Source organism: Pagrus pagrus, assembly GCF_965226575.1.
Source record: "Pagrus pagrus genome assembly, chromosome: 21".
Lineage (NCBI taxonomy): Eukaryota > Metazoa > Chordata > Actinopteri > Spariformes > Sparidae > Pagrus > Pagrus pagrus.
The window spans coordinates 8,526,863-8,550,669 of record NC_140208.1 but is presented as its reverse complement, the minus strand read 5'-3'; the positions used below and the strand labels follow the sequence as shown (position 1 = coordinate 8,550,669).

Genomic DNA, 23,807 nt, shown 5'->3' with positions numbered 1-23,807 from the left:
TTGAAAACATTTGACCAGGCAGGTCAAGCTTCCCACTGCTGCATTGGCGCTATAAATGCTGACTGGGCACCATTTCCTAAACGATGATTTCTCTGTGTGTTTCTTTCATTACCCATCCTGCCTCACTGTTAACTGCTAACAAGCGGCTTTGTGTCTGTCACGGTATTCGCATCACTCTTCGGTGTGTGTGTCTCTCTCTCTCTCTCTCATCCCACTCCCCTCCTCACAACCATCACTTTGTGGCTCTCCTGCCCCGCTCCTCCTCCCTCTCCTCCTCTTTCTTCCGCCATCCCTTCTTCTCTGTGGTGTTTGCCCGTTGTGTGCATACTGCAGGCTAGCGTTGGATGACGCCATTCGCCACAAGCAGCTGAACATCTCCCGTTTTTCACCCAGGGTGGCGGGGGAGAACGACTTCCTCCAGACAGTCATCAACAAAGTTATCACCGCCAAAGAGGTCAATCACAAGGGCCAAGGTACAGTGCAAGGTTCAGACACAAGAACCAGGGCCAAGGAGGGAACTCGAGATTCACTTTATTGCACCACTACAAGTCTTCCACCCATTATGCAAACATTACACATAAAAGGCAGAGAAAAAACATACACTGATGTTTACTACATTGAAACCTATAGTGCAGAAAAAGTACAGAGAAGTGCTACAACTGAAAAATAGTCAGTCAGCAAGTAAGTAATGTAAGTAATGTATCATCCCCGTATCAAACAGCATATGCACAAATGTCTTTTAATGCTTGATGTGTTGACAGATTTGACCAATATTGACAAAGACTAAAATTAAAAACGTTTCCTGTATATTTCTTATATATTTCAGTTAGCTTTTTTTTATTTTTTAAAGGTGCAGTTTGTAAGAAGTGGCCACCTCTCAAAGTCATACTCCAAACAAATAGGGGAAGGCATGGCACCATAGTAACCACTCACTGCTGCTAACTGTAGCTGCTGTTAGCGGTTAACTAATTGGTTAACTGCATCTCACTGAACTGCTGTAATTTTCTTTCATACTACATTTTAGATCTGCTCCTACAAAGTACCATTACCCCGAACACACTGGCAGGGTGTTGAAACTGTTCATCTTGCTAACAAGAACATAATTCTTTGTCAAGTGCTCGCGCTATAAATCACTGCTCATACTATAAATAGTTGCCCTCATCACCATGACTACAGGATCCAAGTAATCCAGCTGTTAATTAAGCTGGTGAGTCCTCTGCAAAGACTCGGATCTTATCAGTGATTTGACATCTGTGGGTAGAAGAACAACATTAGCCCATCTAAGGGATTTGTGCTGGGAGGGGGCCAACATGACAGCCCTCCATGGTATTGTCATGCCCTATGAAGACGTACTTGGATAAATGTCAGGTTTGCGCCGACCCACAGTGGGAGGAACAGCGGAGCACTGAGAGCAGCTGCCTCGGTCACGCTCGCATATCAAAAGGCCTCCAGCTTGGCTAGTGAGAGATGTGTCACTCATAACAATATGGGGCCCGTAAAGTGAAAGTGAGTAAAGCTTCGGGGCTCATTTCGGTGGCCTCTGAAGGGGCTCACTACAGGACGACTGCTTTAATTGGGTGCCTTGCTTTCAGTCTTGTTCAGAAGTATGTATCCACGCTGCTTTGTTTTTTTCCTGAGAGAATATTAAATGTGGTTACAGAGCTGGCACACCATGCAGTGTCTGCAGAAAAGAAGCTTTCCATCCAATCCAAGAGGAAAGAAATGCAGCCACTGGCGTTAAATTGTTAGTAAAAAATGACCCACCAAAGTCCCCTGAAGGCCCTTTGTTTCAGAGTTATTGAAAGCCACAGTTTCCCTTTAAGCTTCACACTTTTAGGTTGAGACCAATTATTTAAATCTGGGAATTACAGAATGATTTGAATATTCTACCATAAAAGTCACTTATTCTCATAAAAACGAAGAGTTCCTTAAGAATAATCGGGGGCATTGGGGACAGTATCATGAATGTTGTAGGGGTCAGAAAAGATGTAATTTTCTTCTTTTAAATTTTCCAATTTTGGAACCAAGCGTCTGTTTGTTTTGGAGAAACATTTGTTCATTTGTTTTGCTGCCAGTGTTCATCCTCAGAAGTAACACTTTTTAATTTTAGCCAAGGTTTTTTTTGTCTTTTTACCAATTACAGTCACAACGTGACGTTTAGTCTGATAAGAATGACAAGTCTGCACAAAGGAAATTAAATGTGATCATATGCACGCAGTATGATAGATGTCAAACATGCTTTTTTGTCTCTTTTGTGACACCAGATAGAGATTTTGTAGTTTTATTTCAATCCAATTATGCACACACGACGACTACACTTTTATCTAGCAAAGAAAGGAAAACACACACACTTGTTCCCGCTGTCATTATGTTTTCCTAATCACATCCCTGTGGGTAGATTCTATTTTGTGTCTTGCCCTGCAGCTTTTAGATGTCACCGGGAGACGAAAACACTTGAAGACATCTCTTTTTAGTATTTTCCTCGGGCAGTTAGCCCTCCTGTTGTCTCCTCCTGACGTTATCCTTGTCCCTCCCCTCTTTGCCCTTGAATGCGTCACCAGGCCTGTGGGTGACTCTGAAGCTGCTCCCCGGAGACATACATCAGATCAGGAAGGACTTCCCTCACCTGGTGGACCGATCAACCGCCGTGGCTCGCAAGATGGGCTTCCCTGAGATCATCATGCCAGGTTGAGTGTTTTAAAATAAAAAGTTCAACCTCGGCTCTCTGCAAGTCTCCTTTTTGAATTTGATTGGTCGTTCATTCAGGAAGTGATTTAGAGTTAAGATCTACTATTTTAGAAAATGTAAGTGAGGGAGAAAGGAACATATCATACATCGTTAAGGTTTGATTAAGGCATTAGTTATGTAATGGACTGAAGTCACCCATAAAGTAAATGGTGCCAAATATCCACTTATGCCACCTAAAGTGTAATGGGTTATGCAGTAATATTCATATATATTGAAAATGAATGAATAAATCCATGAACATTGGGCTCTAGGACTGTAAAAGTGAGGATTTTTCTCACATCTTCTTTCTGTTTCTTAAAGGTGATGTGCGAAACGACATCTACGTGACTCTGGTTCAGGGGGATTTCGACAAGGGGAGCAAGACTACACCCAAAAACGTCGAGGTCACCATGTCTGTCTATGACGAGGACGGCAAGAAACTGGAGGTACGATGGAAGAATGTTAACTTACTACTTTTTTTTTTTTTTTGTCTGGGTTCAGCTCAGTCTCAGCATTCAGGGCACAAGTGCTATAGCCGATTGGTCTCTCAGACAGTCTGTGATTTAGCTGGCTTTCTTTAATCTCACACAGCTCAGCACGCTGCTTAACTGACCAGGACTATAAAGCAGTGTGATACACAGGCCAGACCGCCTTTGCCACCCGTCATAAAATGACAGCATGCGGTATTTGTGCTCTGTGGTTGATTGAGTAGCCTAAAATCTGGCTCACCACTGCAAGTATCAACCTTAATCACTACCAGAGTCGGTTGCAGACCCAAGCAGGTGGGCAGGAATATGAACAGCATAGTTTAAAGTGTTAAAAAGTGATGACAGATGTGAAATGAGCAGTCTGACCTGCTTAATAATCACTCAAGACTTAAAGGAAATTTGACTTTATACAATATGGGACCTTTAAGTTACGTGCACCAAGATAAAGATTTGGGGGGATTTCAGGGGCTTTACTTTTAGTTCTGTTGTGGGGCAGTTTACAACTTTATTGTTCTTAGTTGACCATTTGTCTTGTACGTTAAATCAAAGTAGCTATAGCGGTTAAGGTTTATAAATACAGATAAAAGTACCTCAGAAGTGGACTTAAATACAGTACTTGTATAGATGTACTTTGTTACATTCCACCACTGTCAGCGCTTGCCTAATGGTATAATTACCTTTGCTAATGAAGTTAAGAGGAGGATTTTCTGCCCTGTCTATTAGTTTATTGCAAGCTGTGTCACAATGTTGCAAATGTTATTTAGCTGAATAATGCAGCCTTTGGCACAGAAACTGGTTATTATATTTTGGTGCTGGTCAGCAATTAACTATATTAATTTCACTCGTACCTTTTTGTAAGAAATTCATAGCAAAGTCTGACATCCACATTTGCAGCTTAACATCATTAATTTGCATTTCAGTTTATCTAGTAAATACAACCATGAAGACACAAACAAATCCACATTGTCACTCCTCAAATTGTAGAGTGTTTAATTGACTTCCGAGTGCATTCTACGTTTTCCTAATCATCTGACAACCCATCAGTGTCTACTGTGCTAATAAAGCTTTTGTTTCATCTAGAGTCTCTCGCCGGTGACCCTTTTCACTGACGTTTAATTATTGTCACCCCTACTTGACTTTACCTCTTGTTCTGCAGAGGCCATCAGTTAACAGGGGATATGAGAGGTTTAGAGCAGTTGGACATGAGGAGTATGTGGGAAGAACTGGAGCAGGAGGTGTGTTTCCGTGGGAGTTGGTTGCTCATGTGTCGATGACCTTTCAGTGTTAATGTGGAGTTATTTTTGAGACTTTTGATGTAACTCTTGTGTTATTTGGGGACACAGATTGTAGTGAAACAAAGCGGAAACAGACAACTCTTCCCTCCCTTACGTGGTAGTATTATTGTCGGCACCACTGCTGCATAGACAACCGCATCGCCCAACTACCAACAACACAGGACGAAACACGAGTTTATTCATTCATTTCGTCTATAATGGAAATGAGAAAGCAGATAGAAACAGTGTCAGGCTGCCAGCATGACTGGATCACCAGTCAGCTTTCAATTTTCTGAGAGATTTCGTGCCTGCTGGCAGACAAAATTATATGGTGAAAGCAAAGTTTACAGAGAACCAATCCAAACCCTGATGGTTTCATTATTCTATAGTCATTAAATAATCATATGTTAAAGCAAAAAACATTTCTATTACCAGTTTAATGTACACCTAATATGTTTTTGCAAGGCATTAATGCTATAATGTCTCCACTCGGTGTACTTATGTACTTGGAGTGAGAGTGATTTGAGATGACAGACCCCAGGTCTAAGAAAGACCTCCTGCGAACACTGAATCGGATGCAAGCGCTGCCTCAATTATACACATTAGTCTTAGATTGAGAGGCTTCATCGTGATTTGGCCCAGCAGGATGAGGAAGTGTAAGACTCGGTGGTGATTATACTGTAAATGCAGTTCTGGAGTAGCTGAAAGCAGTGATGATCATTGTGATTATTTTTGGATGTTGCGATTGCAGCATAATTTGTAATGCATCATTTACACATCTTGTTAGATATCTCACAAACACGGGTGAAAACCAAGTGCACCATCTTCAATTTTGTTCGAGATGTTCTCTCATATTGTAGGCTCAGAGTTGCCATCTCTACATGTCCATTTTAGCATCTACAAGCAGCTACACGGTGTTGTTACAGAAGACATGTTGTCTTTGAATAGGCTGCTGCACCGTCAGAGCCTCTGGGCTGTAATCATGGGAGTCAGTGACAGCTGTCAACAGTGATCTAGTGACATTGATCGCATCTATGGGTGTCATGGCAATGTTGTCAGTGCGGCGCTGCAGCTCCCGCCAACATGCTGTTTTGCAACTTTTCACAGAAATGTTCAATCTCATCTTTTCAGTTCCCAAGGGATGATTGCTAATTGGTGTTCTCCCTCTTCCTTCCTGGATTTTAATTGACTAAAAGGAAATTGTGCTTCTGGGATGAAAGACAAGGTCACCGCCTGTCACTTTACATGACTGAAGGAGTTTAAATATGATCTTTGATAAAAGAAACTATCTCTTTAAGATTTCTTTGCCCAAGATTACAGTCACGACAACTACAGCCTCAAAAGAAAAGTACATTTTGTTTTCATCAAGATATTTATGTAACAGAATGAAATAGCCTTCTTTAACTCGGCACTTGAGAAAAAACAAATTCCAAGTAGTTATATTGAGGCAAAAAATAGGTTTACAAATGTAACTTTTTGTGGCTTTCTCTCTGGACATTTCTGTCTCTGTTTAAGCCATCTTATCCCCTCTCTGTCCTTACTCTCTGAGTCCTTTACTGCCTCCGGATTTTTGGCATTCTTCCTCTGTCTCAGAGAGGATTTGCGATGCTGTGTAGTGAGAGTCTGGACAGTGACTTCTTATCACCTTGACATATTAGCACACCCCAACAAAACCTGGGGCTAGACCTCGGCCGCTCTCCCCTCTCTTGGTATCTCCAAAAATCTGAAGCTGTCACGAATCTTTTAGTAAATGGGCAGAGTTGCTAGAGCTAGCACCTGCCCCCCAGATCTGCTCGGTGTGGCTGGGGGAGACTGGGCCTGTTATTCCTCATAATTGCTGGTTGTCAGAATCCATTAGTGTTGGAGTATTTTAGCAGCGGCACACTAGCAGGCCAGGGAGTCAGCTGGAGCAGTGGGAGGAAAGGAGCAGGCTGGCTGAGCGCAGATTGATTCAAAACAAGGCATGCGTGCCATCCGCTGTCACTCCATCCCTTGAGCCAAATCCCACAGGGGTCGCGTAGTATTTTACAGACGCACCCTGACCTGTTGTAGTACCTCAGGGGACCCACTAGGAAGACAAATTTACATGGCTGGATCCATCAGCACCAGCTGGCCTGCTCCCCTGCACCTGGCTTCCCTCTACTTGGTTACTGCATTGGAGCTACTGCCCCTCCTTCTTAAATAATTAATTTCTAATTTATTTCTTATTTCCACAGTGCTGTCGTGAGATTGGCAGCCAACAGGCAGGTGCTCATGCATAAAGTGCATCCACACTTTTAAAGGCCATTCTTCGAGATTTAGGCGTTCTGCTCCAGGGACTCCATTTCATGAAATAGTCAATTTTCCACATGCTGCTAGTGTGCAAATGTTTTGACACGGTGCTTATAACTCAGCCACTTTGGAATAAACCTGCAACTGTGCCGGTGTAATCAGATAACCAGTCGTGTTGGTCGATAATTTCACGTGTGTGTTTTATTCCTCCATATCCAGAATGTGATCTTCCCTGGAGCTGGAGATGAAGGCATCAATGAGTACAAGTCTGTCATCTACTACCAAGTGAAGCAGCCGCGCTGGTTTGAAACAATAAAGGTGTGTTTCTCTCCTTCCTCCCACCTCCTCATATTTCTTTTTTGTTCTGCCGAGTCATTATTTTCCGCCTTATCTGCATTTCCACCCTTTGATATAATTCTTAAATCCATTATTCATCACAACGCAGGTTTCCATCATCAGTAATTTTGTAGATTGAAGACTGTGGTGTGTGGTGAATATTCACCCATGAAGCTTTAAAGACAGAACGAGTGATGAATATGAAACCATACAGTAGATTACATTTTTGATTAAGTTATTGATCTATGACACTTAAAAGGACCACACCAGTGGTTTTGCATGTTTAAGCTCGTTTCAGGGCCTTTCTGTGTGGAGTTTGCATAGTCTCCCTTTGCTTGTATGGGATTTCTTCGAGTACTCTAGTTTCCCCCACCATTAAAACATACATATAAGGTTGATTAGAGTTTGTCCCCAGGTGCTGTACGCTGCCCACTGCCCCCTTCGGATGGGTTAAATGCAGAGTCTTCGTCTTTTTTCTTTCTTTTCCTTATTCTTATTCTTGTAAAAGCCCTTATCGTTTGTTCGGCCCCAGCTGGTGACCTTCGTCGCATTTCATACCCCTCTCTCTCACGTCTCCTACTGCCTAATTAACTGTTAGTTTAATAATAAATTTAATAAAGGATTTATTTACCCTATTAAGGCATTGGTTTTACTTTAGAGCTTCATAAAGCATAATTATCTGGGGATAAATGCATGGTTAAATGCTCATAAATGCAGAATGTATTAATCTTTAAAAAACAACAAAGAACTTAGATAAGGTTTACAGTAACATAATACAAAAGTTAAACTCGATAAAAGTGTTTGTAATTCTATTATAATCAACAAAGTCACAAGACTTTCATTAAGGTTCTTAACCAGTCAATGAACCGCCAAGTTTATTCTTCTGCTTATAAATGTCTTTATAATCTAACAATAAACATGTTTATGATCCCATTATTAACACTTACATAGTTTTATTTATAAGAAACTTAAAAGGATTTTAAAGGGCCTGATTAAGGACCAGTCTGTAGGATTCAGTAGCGTCTGCCGGTGTGGTTCCAGATTGCAACCACCTGAAAACAACTCGCCTCACCCTCTTGCTAAAAATGCATTCGTTCTGCTCCCCATCTGTCCCTAAAATTGTATTTTGAGTGTGTGTTCATGGGCGTACATCGCTCACACTGTCCCTTTCTGTCCCCCAGGTCGCTATTCCTATCGAAGACGTGAACCGGAGCCACTTGCGGTTCACCTTTCGCCACCGCTCATCGCAGGACTGTGAGTACAAACGTCAGCGTGTGAATAATCCGTTTTGCTGATGACCAGCTGCACAATTGACCGCTAATCTATCCACGGCAAAAAATAATGGAAGATATCCAATCCAAGCAGATGTGTTGCGCGGTGATAAATACTTTGAAGCTCACCCTTTGTCACATTAATCAGAGGCATTAGTCTGCCCCTGCACAAAGCTGTGTCATGGAGTGGCTTGTCAGGGTCTACAGCTGGGATGTGAAAAATGCCTGAGGGGACTCGTTTGTTTATTGGGACCAGTGTCTCGCTGAATGCAGCCAGTGTTGTATGTCCTTCTGTTTTTTAACATCCTTTTTAATTTTGGGGGTGTCGAGGGCAGGGAAACCTGGTGCACTGCCATCCCATCTGCCTGCCACATGGTGAGGCCATCCCTCCAGCAGCCGGAGTGGGGCAGGGAAAATGATTTTGGAGGGGTGATGGTAGCCATGACACTGGTGGATATGTATTGAACAATCAACTCATATGGCACAGAAGGGAAAGCAGAATTATGGGGATAACAGCACGGGGAAGTGGAGTGATCTGCGGCTGTCGTCATCCAGTTTCAAAATCCTTCAGCTCTGTTTGCCTCTCACCTGCATGAGGAAAGAGGAAATGGCCAGGTCTCAGAGTTCAGCGCTGGCTTATAATCCACTTGGAGAGCCTTCTTGTCATGCTCGGCACCTTGCTTCTTCTGTGCAATGCTGTTACGAGGCATGCCTTTGAAACTCTGTGACTCGCTGTTATCTTGCTGTAACGGTTGCTTTAGAAACTGGCTCACCTCAAGTGACTGTGGGACTGCAGGGGCATGCTGATGCTGCCAAACTTTAACTTGTCGCTGACAATTGACAATAGAAATAAGTGTTGAAGAAGTGGAGTGGCTTGTTTGCATGGGTTTGTGTGTGGTGTGTGCCGCATACTTTCCTGTCAGTGACACCTGGACGTTGATATCCCTGTACACACGAATACATTTTTATCAAAGTTTATGATTGTCTGCATCTGTGCAGGCGTGTCTCTTCAGCATCTAGCCACATTCTGTCGTTTCAGCCTGTGCAGTTAAGGATGAATACGCTTTGATATCCGGCTGCCTGCAAACACTCTAGGAGCTGTCGCGTTTAACATTCTGCTGGATGTAGTTTCTCCATTTGATCATCAGTAAAGGTAGACAAGAGTGAAAATGTATCCCCCCTTATCATAGTGTGTCAGATTTAAACTTTCATCTCAAGGCGTTAATGACTGTAACAGAATCATTTACAGTTACGTTTACATGTGCAAACGTGTGACAGTTTTACCCGTTTCTATCAGTCTGCTACTCTGCGATATGAATCGCACTGGAAAAGCTTTTTTCTGGGACAAAAGTGAAGCATTTAACCTCTCTAAGAGTTTTCTGACGAAAAGCAAAGGGGAGATGGTCTGTCAAATGTCCCTTTAGTTGTCTGCCTCTGCAGTCATCCGCCTGTGTCCTCCTTGCTTCCTCCACTGCTCCTAGCTAGTGCTGAACTTTTAGCCAAAACGCAGAGTGACAGAGCTGCTCATCAAGGCCACTGCTAGAGCTCATGTGCTCAGTGTCTCGAACCCCCCTGGTTCAGAATCAGGCCAGCGCTAACACAGTGCATCAGACTACCACTCCAACATTGTCAAGCCTCATCAGACTGATGGCTGCTATCACAGGCGCCGCCGTGGCTGTAAGAGATCCCGCCATCTTTTCACTTCGGTTTCATCCGTCATTATGCCACTACCTGGTGAGTGGGGTAGAGGGTAGGCTTTAAGATCTGGCACAGTACACTCAACATAAATCTGGAGTGACAGGCCACCTTAGAGGTGGAAGAGTGCAGAACTTCGACACAAACTTGACTTTGATTGGTTTAAAAAAGTAGCTCTGTCCTGAAAGTGACCTTTTTTCCCCTAAATGCAGAGTTTTGAGTCTGCTGCTCTCCTTAGAAAGTCACGAATCATTTTTCTCACCTGGGTGGCATGCGTACAGTGTTTTCCCTCCACTGGTTCCTCTCAAGCCAGCCCAGCAATTATTCACCGGCGAGGCTGCAGGCAGCAAACCAATGAGGGGATTTATGCAGATAGAATGCGCAAGATACTTCCATGAATCATGTCTCCCCGCACGTAAATTTGAGCTTGTTGATCCACAATGATGATATATGTGGCCCCATCCAAACGCTTGGTTACAAGACAAAGTCATAACTCTTTTGCTTGTTTACACGGCGTTTCCCCTCAACACCACCAAGTGGAGTCTCACACACGTGTGTGCACATACACACAAGCAACGAGAGACTTCTTTCCGACCAAGGGGGAATATACAAACAGCTGCAGGGCTGGGATCAAATGCAAATATTTATTCATATGCTAACAGGAAGTGGACACACAAGATGTCTTAGTCCAAACCTTGTTGTCAGAAAAGGGGATATTTCTCTTTAATTGGCAAATATGATTTATGAAAAGGGAAATCTCATCTGTCGTTGCACCTCCAAGGTGCTCTTTAGCTTGCACCATTAATTCACACGTTGTATGCTTACTGTTAATATAGACTTCAGAAGGTAACAGTAGGTCACAGCTCTGGAGCTGACTCGGAGCCTTTAGTACCGAGAATAACATTTGGGATTGTCTGTTTTATTTGCGCTTTTCATTCTAACATGTACTGGGTAAATGAGACTCAGTCTGTTAGTATGCAGATGTAGACAAAAGCAATCGGCCGGTTTTCAGCACGATCAGCCGTGACTGGTGACTGACGGATGTAAAAAATCAGCGGTCATTTGGATATATTGAGTATATACAATTCTGTGCCGGTCATGTTTACACACATGCGGACACCTCCAGAATGGAGCAGAGACAGTGAGTTACTTGAGCTGACGACAAGTTGTGTTGTTATAGAGATCCGTCGTGATTGTTTTTTATTTATGGGAAGGTAAAAGATTATAGCCCAGGGTTAATAATTGCACATATACTTTGAGGATGATTTAAAACTTTTTATTCTGCTCACATGACAGCTGCAGCATTACAGACAGACACCTTTTGTTTTTACCTTTGACAGCCAGAGTCCCGTAAATGCTCACGAGAGGGAGAAGGTCTTGAGTTTATTTAATCGTCAGTGTTTTATCATGAACATGCAATACAAATTTTTAGGGTATCAAAATATTGATGTATGTTGTTGTATGTATTACCGCTCCTCTCATCTGTCCATCTCCTGTCTTCCTCACATGATTTTTTTCTTCCTCCCGCAGCCAAAGACAAATCAGAGAAGATATTTGCCTTGTCTTTCGTGAAGCTGATGAGGTACGACGGGACGACTCTGAGGGATGGCGAGCACGATCTCATCGTGTACAAGGTAAATGGGAAATATCCCAAACGCAGTCAGAAGTCAGTGTGTGGTCTTCTGGTGTGTTTTGTTACTGGCTTCCTACCCGCTGGGCTGACCCACGCTCCTCGAGAGCATCACCACAGCAAAGATAAATCCGAGGTGAAAAATTGGCCTGTCGTCTTAGAAGCTGACGCGATAATAGCTTCACTGCCTTCTATGGAGGCTTGTGTAGTCGGTATGCATCAACCCCCACAGTGAAATAAAATTACCTCCCAATTAAAATCCCTTGTATAATGATACCTTTGCGTTGCGGAGCCTATTTATGTTAATTAAAAAGTTAATGTGAGTAAAATTCCCCGTTAGATTTTTCTTTCCCTTATATTTTGTATTGCTTTTGTCAGTCAAGGTTGTTTGGCAGTGAGTTTTGTTATTACTCTCTCATGCAACAACTGGCAGAATAAACTTGTTCAGTGAAGCCGTACACAAGGTACTTAAAAAAAAAATGCAGTAAAAGAACATAACACTGCATTACAATACAAACAGCAGATATGGATTTCAATTAATCTGCAAAAATTAATAAGCTCCCTGAACTAGCTCAGTTGTAAATTGTAAAATGTGCTGATAAGTCTCATCCCTGAATACCAGGCGGAGGCAAAGAAACTGGAGGACTTGTCTCTGTACCTGAACCTGCCTGCCACAAAGCTGGAGCTGGAGGAGAAGGGCTACTCCGCCACCGGGAAAAACACCCAGAACCTGGGCAACTGTACCATCAGCAAGGACTCCTTCCAGATCGCCACCCTGGTCTGCTCCACCAAGCTTACACAGAACGGTAACAGCTTCTATACTTCTTCACTAAGAGTTGGGGCGGGCTTTTTAGCAAAACATGAATGATCTTTTAGCAGAACATGGTAAACCAAATGTATTAATCCATGCAGTGTTCAGATGATCACCACGAATAGGCTGTCCGGTCTTAGCTGATAGTTTCCGTCTCACAAAGCTCGGAATAGACTCGGCCAGAACCAGCTTCTCCTCCTTTTTACCAGGGTGATCAGTCTTGCCAGGTCTAATTAAAGCCTTTTTAAGCGTAAGCGCTCGGAGAAGCCACACAAAACCCTTGGTGATGTGCTTTTTCTCAAGGCGTCCGAGTGCTGTTGGAGAGGCGCTCTCATCATTGGGAACAACTGAAAAGAGACGCTTGTGGTTAGAAAGAAAAGTCATATTTTTCTTAAACTTTATTTTTTCTAAGTTTTCCATCGGTGTCAGACTTGTTCGACCTTTCGCTCGCAGCCTGCCTTTTTTATTCCTTCAACTGCCCTCTTGAAAATGTCAGTGCTGTGATATTTGCCAAATATATGTCCAAAACATTTTGATATCCAAGCAGCTGTGTTTCTCCATCCAACCACAAGTGTGGGATTTTCTTGACAACTGCCGGGTAGTTGGTCCGTGTACCCACATCCATGCACAGAGCTAACTGTAAACAGGTGAGACAGGCTACCGTCAGTAGCAAACTGCCTTTAAAACACCAAATTAGAGATTAGGAATGTGCTTGAAACATGTCGTAAGACCGAAAAACTAGTAATATCAGCATTTCTCATGTCTTAATTGGAAAATGCTGCATTTGGAATATGTTGTTTACATGACCTGTGTTAAATTCTTGCTCATCTTAGCTTAACGTGACACTGTCTCCTGTAAGACGTGTATCCCCGATCTGTTTAAGTAAGGAAGAAGCACGTTAACTAGGGACAGGGCACCAGTACACGTTTGCTTATGTGCGGCCCGAGAGGCATTAATTTCAGCAGTAATCATTCTCGCATTTACTTCAAAAAGAGATTTTTCAAGCATTTTAGTAGACCCGGGATTTCAAAAACCAGCTTTGGGCCACAGCCTCCGACTTTGAAAGACAGATTATCCGTGCAAGGTGCACATATATCACTTAAAGTAGGACTCCAGGACGTCTGCCATCCTCCGCACCTTCCACCTGGTCTTTACACGTGTCCGAATGTTGGACATTGGTCCTTCTTTCATCCTTTTCTCCTTCTAACCCGCTTTCTCTTCCTCAACTCTCTTCTGTCAGTCAGTCTCAGTCAGTACATTTCAGTCCATCACTTCTGAGCAGAAGACAGCTCTGCTCCTCCGTTTACTGCTGTCAATCAGTTGGAGTATTTTTTCCCCAGGGTGCTAAGACGATCTACACTTATCAAACTAAGGAAATCCCCATCTCTGGATGGATTGGATTGTTGCCTCTTGTGTTTCCCCTGCCTTTTTTTTATAAATGTTTATAAATCGCAGACATGGTTGTCTCAGTGTGGATTGTGTGAAATGCTGGTCTACTTTGTGCGACTGGTCAGACGCTCCCAGCTCTGATTTCACAGCCACTCTAAACAGCACCGTCCTCAATGTCGGCGTCGCTTTCTTCTGTGCTTGATGCATTGTGCATCCTTTGTTTTTCTGTATGCACAGCTGAGTCACCACTTTAATAAGAGCCAAAATGAAAGCTTCCTCATTCCTCTCTGTGTTTTTGGGCCACAGCCCTGGAATGTGAATGAAGAAGGGACAGATTGACCGCAGGCTCACTTTGACTGGAATTGAAATTAATTGTTTTACTCGCCCAAAGCAACACCCTGTTTTAAATAAAGGAGTGCATCATGTCCTTATGTTTTTATTCATGGCAACGCAAAGATAATGTTGAATAGTCAAGCGAGGCAGAGTGAAAGGAAATGCTTGGAGTGAGCTGTTGAGGCAAATTAAGTTGCATGTGGTCTTTTTGCAGTATCAGAGTGCTCACTGAATAATTATTTAATTAGACCAGCAAAAGAAGCAATACAAACCTTTTTTTCCCCTCTAAAGCTTAAGATGATACACTTCTCTTTTCAGGAATAGGGAATAAAATCAGCAACTTGTCTATGCTCTTGTTTTATTTCAACAGATCGTATCGAGGTCATGTTTTCACCCACGAGTTGTTTGTTAGTTGTTTGGTTGGTTGGTCGGTTTGTCAGCAGCATAACATAAAAACTACTCAACGGATTTCCACAAAACTTGGATGGAGGATGGGTCTCCATCTCCCAATTACGTTTTGGTGCCTCACTTTCTTCAAAATTGCAAGATTTTTGAGATTTTTGTTAATTTCATCATACTGCATGCATCTTGATGAAAAAAAAAATCCGAGTGAGTTCAGTGAGTGAGCTGAAATCAGTTAAGCTGTCATGGGTGGTTTAAAATTTGAAGTGATACAGGGCTTGGCAGAGGTATGCAGTCTACTTAGCCTACACCCCTTTTTATAATTCATCAGTTATGATAACGTGGCCGACTGAAATGACTCTGATCTAGGAACATGGCAATAAACCGAATCACTGCGAGGTCACGTTAACAACAAAAGTCACTTCTGGGTAGACCGCGTATTGGCGTAGACAAACAGACCCCTTTAATTCAATCAGGCCTCCTTGGTGGAGGTAACTAGGACTTTAACCCGACGTTCAAGAAAGTGTTGACTTATTAATGAGTTATAAAAGCATCAAATGTCCATTTTAGATGAATTAGATTCATACACTTCTCTACCTGGAAGTTACTGTGAACTAAACATCGCAATTTGTTGTATATTCCTTTAGCAAACTCAACTTGGCAAGTAAGGTGACACACAAGACAATCAGACAGGTTGTAAACAAGTCGTTTAGCCAGATTATCCAAAGCACTTTATTAGGAGGTAAAGCTGAAAGTGAGCTCATCCCAAATGTCAGTGATACTTTGTCACTGCACAGGAAATCTGTAGAAGTACAGTACTGTGGGTCTGAGTTGAACCAGAAGTTAAGTAGCAAACTGTGATGGAGGTTTACAACAGGTAAATAATTGTATCATTCACCTGTTTTCTTACTGAAATAAGTTTGTCTAACTTTGACCAAGTAAATTAGAATGATCCTTTAAAGAACACCAAGGCACACAGAGGTTGTAAACATCAGGTAATGTGACTTTAGTGTCTCCACTCACATTACAGGAATGTTTGAGCTGCAAAAGTTGTATGCCTCTTGCACTTCTGGAACCATCTCAGCACCGTTTTGTCTGGTTAAATAAAAAAAAGACACATACAGTACAGTATGGTTGTTCATCTTGATGCGCTGACATTTTGGAAACACAGGATTTTCACCTGACAGCGGCTTTGAAGAAGCGCAACAGCTCTCAGTATGCATCGATCTGCAGCAGAAATCTTCCCTCCGCCAGCCGCCATACTAATGCGGAGGCCTCGTGTGACCTTGTGGTAAATCTTTGCCATCTCGACAAAGACCTGCCTGGGTGAGAAGAGTAGATTTTCCATTGTTGCTCTCCTGGATGTGGCCCAGATAACATGCACGATAAATGTCCATAAAGCCTCAGTAATGAGGTCACTGTGGACCCCTGAAGGATGAAGTGCTGCTGACTGTGTTGTGCGAAAGAGGGGGGCGTCGCATGTTGTTACAGTAATGTTCCCTTTGAGAGTTATTAGGTTGAGTCTGCGGTGTAAGATGTAATTTAAATACATTCATGTGTTCCTTCCTGCTCCGCTCAGTGGGTGGCGAAGTCGGCGGATGAGCAGTTACAGAGGCAGAACCTGTGCACACTGATTACACTGGAAAGAGAAATAATGTTAGTAGCTCAAACTTACAGTATTTAGCTCACAAGAAGAAATCAATCGGCACCATTTTCTCTGACTGTTTGTCCACCTTGCGTCCGTTTCTCCCTTCATGTGAGAGATATGGAGCAGCGTGGGTCCTGGTGAGATGATTCAGTCCTACAGAAAAGCTCCACTGCTGATATTTACCTGACACATGGTGGTGGTAATTTGCAAGGAACCAATAGGAGCTTAGGGATCAGACTTCCTCGTCACTACACACCGAGTTTGATTAAGCACAGAGGTTTCAGTGTGTGTGTGTGTGTGCGCACAAGTGCATGTGTGTGTGTACCCGGGATATGTCCTCCCACGCCAAAGCTGCAGGAAAAGGTTTGAGTTCTTTTAATAAAGCAACGCAGAGCGAATCTATCTCGGACTGTGCCGGAGTCTACCCGCTTTTATTAAAAACCTAGAACCTCTTTTAAACTTCCACCCGAACAGGTAACTCGCTCGGTAGCTCAGTCAGTCAATCACTCAGTCGCCCTCCCCTCAGATTTTTTCAACTTGACTCCTGTTATGATTTCTTCATTACAATTCCAGGCACCGCTTCATCCAACAGTGTAAGTTCACCCCAAAATGAAAATTCCTGTCATTATCTACTCACCCCCATGGAAAGTCAGAGTTTTCTAGTCCACAAAACATTTCTGGCGCTTTACAGGAAACAATAAACAAACTAACTAAAACAAACAAACAAACAAACAAACAAAAAATACATTTAAATGCTCCATAAAGCTCTTCCAGCAGAATCTAAGTCCTTAGAGGCTGCGAGTCCCCACATTAATTTGAAAAGTAAATATTTATACCCTTTTTTGAGGGGAAATCTTCTCTTAAGCTGCTACGCTAAAAGCACTAGCTCACTTCTCATCCAATGTGCTATCCATGCTCCAGTGTGCATTGAGGGTGTAAATGATTTCTTTTCAAATTAACTTGGGATATTGGGACCTACAGAGATGTGTGCAGATTTCTTCCTCCCACCAAATACTTGAGTAACCATCCAAGGAAGACTGAAAAATGAATCAATATGAACAGGAGCATTTGTTAGATCAGCCTCACGCCCCATGCAGCAGACTACAGCATCAAACGTTGTTGGTCATCCAGTTATGATGATGACAATCCCAGCGTGCACTCGCATAACTGGTATAGCTACAGGACACTTTAAATGTCTACATTGAAAGCGTTTGCATTTTAATTTTTTATTCAATATTTATACTGAAACGTTAAGTCAACAAAACACTGACAAGGAGTCCAATTCACAATGACTCGTCTCTGTAAAGTATTTGGTGGATAAAACTTCTGAACTACATTTTAAAATCAGCAATTATATACCAACTATTTGAACGCTTTTTCTATTTTTTCAGTTGTGAGGATTTGCCTCTTCTCTCTGGTTTATCACTGTAAATGAACCTTGTTGGTTTAGTGGCGTGTTGGTGGGACAATGTGAAACAGGAGACTGAATGTATATAGCACTTTAATGGGAACGCCTAACCTCTCATTCAGTCATAATTCATTCACAGATAAACACACACTGATGGTGCTAACTGACCATTGGTAAAATAAGATATTTGAAATGTTGCCTTGGGTTCTGGGATATTGCAAATCATTTCTAGAACACATAATGAGGTGGTTAATTGTGAAAAAAATTAAAAGTGTGTCTAGAAGTCTCCATCATGGGCTCAATTCATATTCACCTCAGCCTCGCTGGCTGCTCAAAAGTCGTTTCACCAGAAGACTAACTCGGGCAAAGGGGAGGAAAAAAGGCACTTGAATGCCCCTCGCAACAGACTGCTCGCTTCATACACATGACACCTCATCCCTGATCCCCACACCCGAGATGAAACACTCTTTTTAATTAAGCTAGATTTATGCAGGCGGTCTCCCGGCGCTGGGAGCTCGTGTGAAGTGGCTGCTGGCTCTTCCCTGGGTATTTGCAGTGTGCTTCACTAAACGCAGGCTGGAGGAGAAGCCGAGTTCTAATGACAGCAGAGCTGGGAGAGGACCTGGCCTGCTGAAAGATGTATTAACATCCTGTTCCTACCTTGGCTGGGAGGAGGAAAAAAAACTTCATGAAAAAAATAGCAGTAATATCACGCTTTTCTTGCATCACTCTGCTGACAAAGCCTGCACTTATTCAATGTATATCCAAATACAAGGTTGTTACTGTTAAAGATAAAAGAACGAGTTATTCAAACTACTTGCTTGTAAAAATTAACAATAAAATGCTCTTGTCAGGCAGGGTGTGCTGTAAACAAACATTCAAATGGTAATGTGAAGTCTTTTGCATTTCAGTTGTGCACTGACAATGTAACCTATTCTCCCAGAAATAATTATTCCACCACTCTCCGTCTGCCAGTTTTGTAGCTTTTAAATTTGGCTGCCTGCAAAGACTGCCATTCTTGAGCAGATGTTATTTGTCGAAGGCACTCGTAACTCGCAGGGAAACCAGATCTCCCCCATCCTACCCGTCCTCACTGTCCCATGTGCTAAACAGCGTGGCCTCTACCAGTAGTGCCCCCAGTGGGACCAGCTGCCCGATGACTCATTCTCATTTCATTCCATTTGTCTCTCTGAGGTGCTAAACCATCAATTTTCAATGTATTTCCTTGGGGAGGGGATCCCTGGTAGTTTTGACAGGGTCTAGCGACTGAGCCACGATAGGTTGTCAGGTTTGCGGATGATAGGCATCCATCACGGTGTCGCCATGCCTGATCGACTCTTCCATAGCCAATCGGGCATGGTGAACGGATAGAGGGGGCAGCTAGGAGTGAGGGTCCCAGGAAGGCCAGAGGGGAGTCAGGACAAATAATACATCATGCTCTGATATAGACTTGAATAAAAGAGACATATTATGCTAATTTCCAGGTTGTGATTTTATTTAGAGTTACTACTACAATAGGTTTACATTCTTTAATGCTCAAAAAACAACATCAGTTTTCTCATACTGCCCAGAGCTGCCGCACTGTATTCCCCCTCTGTCTGAAACGCTCTGTTTTAGCTCCTGTCTCTTTAAGTCCCCCCTCTTGACTACCCAGTCTCCTCTGATTGGTCAGCTCACACACATCTGAGCCAGCACCACTAACAACAACAGAGCAGCTGTGCTAAATCATTTCTTACGCACCAACTCAACTAGCTGCTTGGCATAAATCATGCAAAGTGTGACATGGTGATGTCATGTGATGTCACAAAGTCACAGAATTAAAGGCGGGACTACTGAAGAGGCGTTTCAGGAGCAGTGTTTTCTGTGGGAGAGAGGAGCTTCTGTTGGTGCAGACATTGACCTTTTTAACTTTCAAGACCTTTTACATGCACAAGAAGCATTTTAAAGCACTGCAAGAAAGGAAAAATATGAAAAAGCATAATAAGTCTCCAACCATTTCCTACTTCTAGCTGCTACAATGTAACAAGTTGCTGTTTTTCCAAGTTTTATATGACTGTGAATATCTTTAAAGTTTTGGACAGAAACAAAAAAAGAGTCTCAAGTGCTTTGGCACTTGTAATGTTAATGAGGTTATAATACAAACTCAGAAACATTTATCTTTTCCATAACTGAATAAACAAGCTGTCCTCAGAGGAAAACAAGGTCCCCAGAACACTGTTTGTTTATATTTGGCGGACCCTGCCACCTTTCTAGCTTCAAAGTAAAATGGTATGTGTTGTCCTCTAAGGGTCAGTTTGTTATAGTTTGTTCTGGCATAAAAAAATCAGTCAATGAAGATCTTTCTCTTCTGATTAAAACTTCCTCTCTACATAGTGCACCAAAAAAAAAAAAAAAGAATTACAGCTTGTAGTACTGCACATAAAAAAATCAATGCAACAGTGGCGGCGTTGTGAGTAATCCCTGAGCTCAACACAAGATAACTCTGATGACACCTCCTTGGTTTGACAACACTCCATTAGAGCCACAGAACACTTTAGACACCTGTTTCATTGGCAGAGTGGGAAACTCATCTTGACGTTAACTACTGGTGAAGTTGTCCTCTAGACTGACTGATGTGTCTCAATAGTCTGTGTCGGCACCTTTTGAAAAAAACAAATGTCTTCTGTCCTCAGAGCAGATCTGACGTCCGCAGGGCTGCTGCCACAGCGCCTCAACAAATCGACATGAGTGCATTTTTAAAGCTCCCAATTTGATAATTTGCCAAAGGTGGTCTGAACGAGCGCTCCCTTGTGCGTGATTAATCGCATCATGACTCATCCGGTTGTGCCTAAATTAATTTTCCACTATTAAAGTGAGGGATCTAATTGAATGACTTACACCATATTTGAAACATTTACAAACTGAGTTGTGTGTGTGTGTGTGTGTGTGTGGGGGGGGGACACCTCAAACAAAATGACTGACCTCAGCACCAACACATTAAATTCAGATTTTCAACTTTAATTGTCACTTCTCGCTGCCTCTCCATCTCTCCTCACGCTGTATTTCCATAGGCAGGACTAACTCACCACTTGTGTTGCTTTTGTGTATTTTCAGTGGACCTTCTTGGCCTGCTGAAGTGGCGCTCCAACACCAGCCTGCTGCAGCAGAACCTCCGTCAGCTGATGAAGGTGGAAGGCGGCGAGGTCGTCAAGGTCGGAAAGTCATCCATGCACCGTGCTGATTATCCTTTCTTTGTTTGTCTCTATGTTCCGGTGCCGTCAAAAACTGATGATTTTAACAATTTCCTTTCCTTTTTAATTATTGCATCCTTGAAACTTTTGCCTGGATGCGGATGAGCAAAAACCAAAAACAAAGACCTTAACAGCTGGTGACATAAGTGTTAGTGTTCTTGAGAACTACAGCTTCCTAGCAACAATTTCCCAAATGATTTCACTGCCTGTCGGAGCAAACAGGTTGCCTTCGTTTTTTTATTTTATTTCTTATAAGATGTCTCCGGTGAGCACCATGCATGGCGTGCAGAAAAGGAGGAGATGACCTGCTGTCAGAAGTCTTTAGCGGAGGCCCTTTAAGTGCTCAGCAAGGGGCAGATAAATAAATCGCCCTCCGGACAAAGTTTTGCACGAGCTGGTTGTGGGAGGGAGCCGGCGGAGTGCAGTGTATCCAGATCAAGTCCTTTACCCAGACAGCATTGATCAGGCCAGATAGATGCTTCAACACAGCTGGACCAGTTCATTAAACCACAGGGGTGTGATTATTATCACCGCCACATTAGTGCTCCATTCTACAAGGCCCTGCAAGGCTGTCAGTGTGCAATTAGAAAAGATATTTTATCAAAAAGGTACACGTTGTAATGGATGTAGACTGTATATTCAATATTCTACAAATATTAGATGATGACATGAGATAAATCTAGTGTTTTATAGGCTTCCCAGGTGTGATTTAACATAATACCCCCCTTTTTTCCCCATCCCCCTGATGTGATACTGTGTCTGAGTAAACAGGGCTCTCCTCCCTCGCCTCTTTCATGCAGTGCGAGATTGAATGGTGCTTCAAACTCCACACAGCGCGCCCAGGATAGGTTTGTTTTTGTCGTCGAGAGCGTGATGAATCTCATCCATCCCGAGATGACAGACGAAGCACAGTATAGAGCGACAGCTCTGTTTTCCGACACCTTTACATCTGTTTTCACTGTGCCTCAGAATTGGCTGAGTAAATGGAGCATGTTTCCCCAGAGAGGACGGGTGTATATAGTTAGTGTTTCTTGAGGAGCTGCTGACAGGGAAATTATTACTGTCTTCATAGAGCTATATTGGCTCATGTTAACAGCGGTAAAGGGTGCGTAATGGGTAGCAGTGTCAGAGCAGGAGTTCACTTATACCGTACAAATGTCATGGGTTCATATTCATGCTAATTTGAAATGTAAAACCCAGCTCTAATTGGGATGTTTTTTCAACATATAGCATTAATGACCAGGCCGAACTCAATCAGACTTATAATACAGAGAATAAGCAGAGTCATTAATAAAATACATAAACAAAAAGCTAATGTAACACCACCCTCTCTACTACAAACAACCCATGCTCAACAATTCCCAAAAAATGCACATGAATCCCAGAATATTCACTGGCATGTCCCCCTCTCGCTTCAACAACAGCCCGTCTGAGCCAGCATCGACCCCACAAAGTCCGTGCAAAAACCCCGATGTCCCATGCCAGCCCAGCCTGACCCGGCAGCGCCCCAAGAGATTCTAGCGATATGCCTGTTGCTGGTTTTCGGCTTAGACCCTCAGAGGTTTCCCACTTGGGGTGCTTTTTTACGCAAAACAAACTCAGGTCCGTGTGACCGGTCATGGTGGGTTGTTTGTGCTGGTGTGGACCCAACAACCGAACGGACTGCTTGAAAGGGATGGTCTTGGTTTGTCTTTTAAGTATGATTCCTGCAAATAAATCCATCTACTGATTGTGAATCGTTCAGGAAGCTATCTTTTTATCAATCAATATGAGCGATGAAATCATTTGGTAACCGTGATTACAGGTATGCACGTTATGTAAAATGCTGTTACAACAGCTGTGTACTTGTCAGCTTATTAAGTCCATTTAAAAACGTGTGTGACAGCGATCCTGCAGGAAAAAATCATTACTCTACATGAAGCCTCCTTTTCGTCTGGTCTCTACCTGTCGTTAATCACAGCATGTGGTCAATTTGCAGTCTAATAATTCTTGTCATCAATTCTTTCTTCGTGACACCAACTTAATTTTGTTGTTTTGATTTTGTTATTTAAATATTTATTGTTCCTTTTCACATGACAGATATCGTTTCTCACTTTAATCTCACCAGCTGGATGTTAAAATTGTCATCAGTTTGACTCGATTCGGAAGAGCAGTGAAAGACTTTTCATAAACATGTTTTATTGTTGGCTTGCCATGACACACTGCGCATCTGTCATTCCAGTTCCTGCAAGACACTCTGGATGCTCTCTTCAACATCATGATGGAGAACTCTGACAGTGACACATTCGATACTCTGGTGTTCGATGCCTTGGTAAGGACAGAAGATTGTTATTGTCAGTGGGAATATACACTGAGACGCCTTCAGGGCTCAGATGCAAATACATTACGTTGCTGGATCTTTCACATGGTTTTTTTGACAGACAGCTCTGCTCTGTGCGCTGGCCCTTTTTGTTTGTTTGTGTTGATCATTTGCAGCTCTGTCTGTCCAAAGCTTTGACACTTAACTGCAAGGGTAAAGCACTCATTCCTGAAGACAGTTAATGATCAGAGGATCATGAAAATATTGAATAATCATCATAAAGATTTCTTATGTACTTTGTTTTGAGCATACTTTATTCGTGCAATGAAGAGTTTCTAATAATTTCAAATAGAATCTGTGCAGGAGAAGAAAAAGGACATCTTCACTTTGTTACACACCTTAGCTCCACACGAGAATGTTGAGTGTGTGCCAGGGCTACGCCTCGGAGGAGAACGCTTCCACTGGGACACCTACCTGCATCTCTGTTAACACAGCATTGCAGTGCAGTCTCAAGTATTTTGGCTTTCATTCGTGTTTGTTGTATGGCTCTTTACTTGAGCACACTGGATCTGTAATGAAAATGAATGAATACAGG

The 23,807-nt window shown here is 42.7% G+C and overlaps 1 protein-coding gene across 2 annotated transcripts in view; it reads left to right on the top strand.

Annotated features, from left to right (window-relative positions):
* The window catches only part of dock1 (dedicator of cytokinesis 1), a 203,865-nt gene that overhangs the window by 34,774 nt on the left and 145,284 nt on the right, over nucleotides 1–23,807 (top strand). Inside the window, exons 12-20 of one of the 2 annotated variants that reach the window (XM_084342187.1) lie at nucleotides 334–473; nucleotides 2,562–2,687; nucleotides 3,049–3,173; nucleotides 6,980–7,078; nucleotides 8,278–8,350; nucleotides 11,593–11,696; nucleotides 12,315–12,498; nucleotides 20,777–20,874; nucleotides 23,135–23,224. In XM_084342187.1, the coding sequence (XP_084198313.1) occupies nucleotides 334–473; nucleotides 2,562–2,687; nucleotides 3,049–3,173; nucleotides 6,980–7,078; nucleotides 8,278–8,350; nucleotides 11,593–11,696; nucleotides 12,315–12,498; nucleotides 20,777–20,874; nucleotides 23,135–23,224 (1,039 nt within the window). The remainder of the gene's footprint in view (nucleotides 1–333; nucleotides 474–2,561; nucleotides 2,688–3,048; nucleotides 3,174–6,979; nucleotides 7,079–8,277; nucleotides 8,351–11,592; nucleotides 11,697–12,314; nucleotides 12,499–20,776; nucleotides 20,875–23,134; nucleotides 23,225–23,807) is intronic. The other variant, XM_084342188.1, reaches the window with a different exon arrangement.